The sequence below is a fragment of the Durio zibethinus genome, chromosome 16 (assembly GCF_047325235.1).
Source record: "Durio zibethinus cultivar Kanyao isolate XHJ-2024 chromosome 16, ASM4732523v1, whole genome shotgun sequence".
In the NCBI taxonomy this organism is placed as follows: domain Eukaryota; kingdom Viridiplantae; phylum Streptophyta; class Magnoliopsida; order Malvales; family Malvaceae; genus Durio; species Durio zibethinus.
This window is the reverse complement of record NC_143177.1, coordinates 652,692-659,910: the sequence shown is the minus strand read 5'-3', so window position 1 is coordinate 659,910 and position 7,219 is coordinate 652,692. Positions and strand designations below refer to the sequence as shown.

General features: G+C 34.3%; 1 protein-coding gene and 1 long non-coding RNA gene across 5 annotated transcripts; both read right to left on the bottom strand.

The window, feature by feature from the left end:
- Window positions 1-97: 97 nt before the first annotated feature.
- Window positions 98-3,220, bottom strand: LOC111293098 (protein DEHYDRATION-INDUCED 19 homolog 4-like). The gene is made up of 5 exons (XM_022885832.2): window positions 2,961-3,220; window positions 2,714-2,862; window positions 1,701-1,778; window positions 1,022-1,284; window positions 98-532 (listed from the first exon to the last, which is right to left on the bottom strand). Exons 1-5 carry the CDS (start codon window positions 3,037-3,039, stop codon window positions 424-426), a joined length of 678 nt encoding a protein of 225 aa, XP_022741567.1. The 5' UTR covers window positions 3,040-3,220; the 3' UTR covers window positions 98-423.
- A 536-nt stretch (window positions 3,221-3,756) lies between these two features.
- LOC149514183 (uncharacterized) lies at window positions 3,757-5,408 on the bottom strand. Of its 4 annotated transcripts, none has more exons than XR_016328466.1 (3): window positions 4,968-5,408; window positions 4,071-4,229; window positions 3,757-3,996 (listed from the first exon to the last, which is right to left on the bottom strand). It is a non-coding gene; the product is annotated as an uncharacterized LOC149514183 (long non-coding RNA). The 4 variants fall into 4 exon arrangements; XR_016328465.1 differs by having other exon boundaries at window positions 3,757-3,981; window positions 4,968-5,405; XR_016328468.1 differs by lacking the exon at window positions 4,968-5,408 and adding an exon at window positions 4,771-4,954 and having other exon boundaries at window positions 3,757-3,981.
- Window positions 5,409-7,219: the final 1,811 nt, after the last annotated feature.

The window sequence follows — 7,219 nt, the reverse complement described above, 5'->3', positions numbered from 1 at the left end:
CCTATTCCTTCGAATGAATTTGCAATGGACTTGAACCCACACACTCACCAATGGACACAAATGGGCATAGCAGACAAGATTCTTACAGCCAGTCAAGTACCAAAAAGAAGACAGAAAGAACCATTCGTTTTGTTTTTCTACAGAATAAGACAGCTCTTTGACATGAGATAACATATAATCCTCTTTCTTAAAACATTTTCAGCATTGCAACTGTCCGATTAACTCCTATCTTAGAATAAATCAAGCAAGGATAGATAGAGAGGATAAAGGTCTTCCATCTTTCCATTATGCGCAAAAGCTCTAATAGCAATACAAAGTTCGATTACCATTTCTGCAGTAAAATGAAGATCTTCCTCTTTATGCTTGATTCTCAGCCCTACTATTAATACCATCATAGCCACTACAAATACCCCCCCAATTAACCTATAAGTTATCGCCAAGAATGGTGGACATCAACAGTCCTTGGACAAATCCGCACCTTCGAGCTTTCTCCTCGTGCTCCTTGTCCGACAGTTGTGACTGTTGAGGCTTTCTGTTATGATAAACTAGTGTTAGACACTTGAATCTGATCGATAACTTACGAAAGTGAATCTAAACGAAAACTTTGCAGTGACAGGAAAGTGAAAGGAAGGGGAAGTTCCTAGTAAGAAGAGGGAATTTCATCAATTGACAAACACTATGCGCCCAACGTGGTTAAAAATTTCATCAATTGACAGCATTGATTGCCTTCATAGCCCTTTCCAACAAGGGTAAGATGTGTAGCTACAACAACCTGCTTAGACCGTAATTGCTGCTATGATCAAGTGGTATCTACCTACTCACCAGCAAAGCCAATAATAACAATAAAATAATCTTTGCCTAAGCCATGACATTTCCTACACTGTGGTAAGTTGCTCAAAGTTGTTCAGTAAATCAAATAACATAGTGGACTACCAGAAACACTGTCATTTTTAGGGGTATCGGTACCAGACAGAGAAACAAGTACTAATATCACAAGACCAAATGACCCCAGTGGTCATACCTTTCTAGAAATTCTTTATTTGTGCTTTCCTGTATTGCATTTGCTTCAGCAATACAAAGAGGCTGCAAGCTTAAAGGCTCATCAGCTGTAGGCGGATTAAACATAAATGATGACAATAATGGATCAGGTTCTACATTGGAGGAAGAAACGATGCACGAAGATCCCCCAAGAAGGGCCTGCAAATTTCCTTCTCGTAGTTCTTTTCTCAACATAGAAAATGTCAAATTGGATCCACCCTTGCGTAATCTCCGCTTGCGCTGCACGTAAGACTCAGTCAAGGATACCTGAACCATTCATCAGGACATGCTTACTCACAAACAAACTAGAGAAATTCAAACTTTAAAAGAAGAGAGCAACAAATGATAAGCTTGGTCACTATAAGCAGATATGTAGATCGATTCTAAAATAAATGAAAAGACAAATGCTTACAACCCTAATGAAGTCTATTATGTTTTGCATATAGCTAAACAATGGCACACATAATCAAGCACCATGGTGAAGATGAAAGCAGATCAAAGTGTTTAGCCTTTCAAAACGATAGATCAGTATTAAGACTAGATAGATATATATATATATATAAATATGGATATAGTATTATTTAAACCAGCCTTGACATCAGAACCAAACAAGAGATAACAAATAAACCCAAGCAGACCAAAATTTGCATAAAAAAGGATATCTTAAGAAAATTCCCATGTTGCATGGTAATGTGGCTAACAATATCCACTCCGACCCTCTTTGCACAAACCGGGCACACCTGAAAAAGGTAGCATTCAACCAAACACCTATTAAGCAAAATTTGAATGTAACTTGAGCAATGTTATGTATCCAGACCAACAACACATATAGATTTGAAGAAAAAAAAATGTAAAACAGCATGAAGAACCATAGAATTTATATATCAAATTAATTTAAAAGCTAAACAGCTTAGAGTGCTACTCTGAATGAATGCTAGACACAGGCGCTTGAGAAATCAGAATGATATCAAAGCAAACAACATCTATCACTCTAGCAGCCGTAAAATTCATAATAAAAGACATATAGGTCATGTTTGATGCATAGGATGATGAGTAAGATAGGATGATAATCATCCTATACCATGTTTGGTTTGTATCTAAATAAAGGAATAGGATTGTAAGGAAAATTAATCATCCTCTTGGCATAGATGATTCAATCCTCCCAAAGTGGAGAGGATTATTTTAATCCATGGGATTGAACTTATATGTCCTATTATACTCTTAAAAATTATATCAATAATTTAAATTGTATAAACTTTGAGGAAGGATAATTTTGACCAATAAATAAATTATCCTATCCTAATCCTTACATTATCAAACAAAAGATAGTATGACATTATTTAATGTAATGCTAATCATAAGATCATCTTATCCTATGATATCATAATCTTAGGCACCAAACACGCCCTAGATAACAAAATTATCAATAATCTTACTAAAGTTAAATCCCCATTTGAACACCAACCCAGGAGTAAAATCAAAATTTTTCAATTTTTGCCAATTATGAACCACTCCATACACATTTCTTCTACTTATAAACTTCAAAATACTCCATCAACATCCAAAACTACCTAAAGTTCATATTTTTTCTAATAAATTCAATAAGAAAAACAAAAATTTCATCCATAGAAATAAAAAAAGTTCATCTTTTTTTCAGAAATTACGAAAATGGTACCCCGTTTTTGGCTTCAACAGGATGTTCCTCATCGATGTGGCAACAAAGTCCGACAATGTCAAAATCCTCAGCGCAAAAGGGGCATAAAAACTCCGCCTTGAAATCTACATCTCCATCAACTTCTTCATATCCTCCTCCCAGAAACAGATCTAAACACAACAAAAACAAATACAAAAAATCAAAATTAATCGCGAATTCAAATCATTTTATTTCTTATTTTCTCGAGAAACAAACAGAAAATACTAACCAGATCGAGTTTGGTGACGCCTTGACGAAGAGGAAGAAGATGAATTGGAAAATCGAAAGCTCCATGGATTTGACTCCATTTTTTTTAGAATCGTTTAGAAAAGAAAGCAACTTTTTCTTTCTTTTGATCTTAGTATTTGTGAATTTTGTTATGGAGGTAGATTTTGGCAAATTTATTGCAATGAAGTCCCCAAAAAGTTCATAAAGGAAAGACGGAAGAAACTACAAGGGAAAACAAAGAGCAAAGCGACTCTCCACCGGACTTATGGTAAGGGGTTGAGTCTACCTTATGAACCATTATTTTGGTTTTTTTGCTGCCTTGCCCATTAAGTTTTGCTAAATTGTGGAAACGCCTCTCCTCCCAAAACTACTTCAGTTAGGGGTAACGATAAAATCTAGTTAAATGGATATAGTGATAATAATAAAATTGATTTGATGCACTGAAAATTTTAAATTTGATAAAAAATGTAATTTTTAAAATTTGAATTTAATTGAGTTTTAATTTTTAAATTTAAATTTTATTAAAAATAAATTTTGATTTATTTGAATTTATTTTATTAAATTTATTTATCGAATAAAAAATTTTAATTTTTATATTTAATTTTAAATTTGGTTATTTATATTCCAAATCAAATTTAAAATCGAATTGATAAATATATATAAAAGTAAAATAATAATTTTTAATAAAAATAATTAAAATATATAAAAATATAAATTATTAATCTCACAAACTATTTAAATAAAATATTATAATACTCAAATTTTATTTATTAAATAAATTAAATTATTTGAACCCATTGAATTAAAATTCGATTTAATAATCGAGACAAATTATGAAGTAATTTGTAAATAATGATGTATCATTTACAATCGAATAACGGAAGAGTGGTGGGTGGCTGTGGTTGCCTCGCGCGGACTTGAGTACGTCAAAGAAGGAATTCGATTGGACTATTCATTGAAACGCGTTTTGAAACGTTGTTCGTTTTGGAATATCCATCCACTATCCACGTGTGCGGCTGGAGCTGTCATTAAACCGACTGAAAAATTAAAAAAGTAAAGGCATCAACAAGTTCATATCTGACATGTACATGGCTCTATGTTTTGCACCTACCTTTGTCGAAAAGGCCCGAAACCATGTGATCCTATCAACTTAACTTTGGAACAAAGGCAGGAGAATGTCTTAGTATGTGGTAAGGGCTGGATTCTGCTGTATCTAGGAAATTGCAATGGGAAAAGCTCATGGCACCTGTCATCATTCAGGCTCAATCAACTGCAACACAAATAGAGCTAACATTTCAACATGTTTCAGGCGACAAGTATGGAATAAAATGCTAACAAGAAATATGGCATAGGATAAACTTATACTATATGTATTTTATATGTAGCACCATAACCTAAAATCAAGGAGACCTTATTGAAACAGCTTTAGTTTATACTTTACCCTTGAAAGAAACCTAAAGGCAAGCATGGAAAAATCTTCCAGGGCTTCAACTATGTGATACAGAAATACACAGCCAGACTTGACTTTTTTGAGATGTTTCACGGGAAGTATCAGAACTCTCACCATAGTTTAAGTTTGCCATTGCCACTAGCTTCATTTCCATCGGTTTCAATGAGATATATTTAGCAAATTCACTAATGAAAATACAACATTCCAAATTTATCAGGAAGAAACTCAAGCTAATCAAACAATTATGATTCCAAAACAAGAATGAATTTGTATTGAATGGATATCAAAACCAAAAGCACAGTCAGATAATACAAGTATTGCATTTTCACTAAAGCACCCAAATGGAACCAAACAGGCTTACCAGAAATAAGCATTAAAACCCATAAATCCTTTGAAATAAAGAAAACCATAAAGAAATCCACCCCATCAACTTCACTCATACCAAGATCTTATCCACAAAACATAACCCAAATCAAGAGTCGGGGTGTCAATTCAACTAAAATCTAAAGAAGCAGCAAGAAGCACAAAATAATAGAAAATAGTGCCAAAAGACACTACCTTTGAAACTGTCATTTTGAAATTATAAACAGACTAGAGAGAGAGACCCTATTCGTCTGTTTATAACTCCTTTCCCCGTTGTTGAGAAAGAGTTTTGTTTAAAGCGTTCTCAACAACGGGAAAACAAAACAAAACAAAACACTCGACCATGTACCAAACTAGGCTACGAACCAAGATTTGTTTGGACCAAAACCAAACCAAGCCGAAGCCTTTTCATCAGGCTGTCTGAGCCCAATCGAATGCCCATGCAAGGAAAATCTTGCGAAGTACTAGAACCCAAACTAAAGAACCTGTTACGACCCAATCTTCTTTATCTATATTTAGTAGGAAAAGATATGATCACTTTTCATTGTCTCCAAAAGGGTTGAACCCTTTATACATTGTAACGATGGAGAAAATGAGTCTTGCCCTGTAGAAGTAAAGAAACTGTAGGATCTGAAATCTGTCGGACTTGCATATTACCCTGCCCTGTAAGGTAGATAAAACCAATCCAATTATCCAATTAACGTGTTAATGTTCAAATTGAAACTTGATTGATTTATACAATAATTTTTAAAAAATAATAATATATTAATTTGTATTTTAAATTTCAACATTTATAATTTTTTTATTTCCAATTGCAACATATTACTAGTGCTATATGATTAAGACATTGAAAAAATGATACCTGTCACTCTGTCTGCTAGGCCCTGCCCAACTTATGGTTTTCGTTTTGTGCCTGGCTGGCTCTAAAACTGAATGGCCATTTAAGGAGAATATGAGGTTTAGATTGGATTCAAGTGTGAGCCTGGAGCCCCTGTTTCCCCATGGAATCATTCAAGGGATGTTTTTGGTGGGCACTATGCAGACCATAGTTTTTTACCATTCAAAAGAACGAGTTTGCGGCAGTGGAACCATTCATTGATGGATGTTGACTTAGAGATGAAGCCAATCATGTCACCCGATATCGTGTCACAAAGCCCATTCCCAATGCATTTCCCTTTGATTTAGTAAGATGCCCACACACCCATTGGAAAAAGGGACAAATGAAGAGAAACGGATGGGGTTTTCTTTTGTTTCATCTTGGAAAGCTTGAGGCAGTGCTCCACTAATCTTTCCCCCATGCGTAATTAATTTAGTTTCTTATGCAAAGCAACAGTGATGTTCCTTCCTCCTTTTTGAAGCTCATCTGAACTTGGATTGCCTAGAAAAAGGTATGCACCCTTTCAATTTACCTCAAAAATAAAAGGAAAATATCATACCGATTAGGAATGCTGCGTGAACAACTACAATTGCCCCTTTATTAGTTGCATATTGGATGCCAAGTGATTTGCAAAATCCTGTTGGCAAAAAATGAAAACAAGCAATTTTTTTTTTAAAGTTCAAAATTCATCATCAATATTAAAATTGGCTAAATGGACAAGAATCGTCTTTTTTTACGTAAAGAATTTAAATTTTAGTTTAGTTAATGATCATTTGTTAAAATTATTTTTTATTTATGATTTTTAATCATTATTTTTAAATTATTAGATACGATACATTTTATTTTAACTTAAAAAATTAAATAAATTATTTTCCTTAAATCTAAGTTCATCATCATTGGCCTTTCGGACTAGGGAAAATGTCATGTGAAAGATATAAAATTTCCACCATCCCATCCCAGTGGGAATTGGCCTGGACACAGGAGAAAAGGGTATTTATTCCATCCTTCACATGGTCAGGCTCAAGTCACAAGTCGGCAACTTGAATCAAAGTTTCTATTTTTCCATGGAACATGGAAATCATGGCAACCACTACCTATTTCTAAGATTACTTGAGGCCGGGGGGGCTTTTAGGCGATCCTAATATTAAAATTCAAGTCACCACTGCAAAACAGAACAGTGCTAGAGACTGATTGGCAATCTGAGGGATTTTGAACAACAAAAATTGGAGGCATTCAATGGTAAAAATCTGGGTATTGAAGAAAATGTAATGTAGTACACTACTTCCAACTTTAGAATTTGATAGCATTTGATTTTTGGCCAGAGAAATCTCTCTAAAAGCAAGCAAGTGGCAGGAGCAGCAGTTTTGCAAGCCTGGCAAAGTGTACTATGGACCTGGAGATGTGGATCTAATTCCAAGTTTCCAACTGGTACACAAAAGGGGTACCCCTCCCCTCTCCACAGGTAGTTCCAAGTTTCATTTCAATAATTTTGATTGAAAATTTTTGAAACAGTGAAAGAAAAGTAGATGGATGTTGGGGAGGCAAGAATTTGCTTCCCCACATGGTGAAA

What these genes read in the sequence shown, in the direction of transcription:
- LOC111293098 (XM_022885832.2), bottom strand. Translation starts at nt 3,039, where the DNA reads ATGGAGTCAAATCCATGGAGCTTTCGATTTTCCAATTCATCTTCTTCC. An exon ending in GCGTCACCAAACTCGATCTG is followed by an intron (nt 2,863 to 2,960) that starts GTTAGTATTTTC and finishes TGTTGTGTTTAG; the next exon opens with ATCTGTTTCTGGGAGGAGGA. An exon ending in CTGTTGAAGCCAAAAACGGG is followed by an intron (nt 1,779 to 2,713) that starts GTACCATTTTCG and finishes TACCTTTTTCAG; the next exon opens with GTGTGCCCGGTTTGTGCAAA.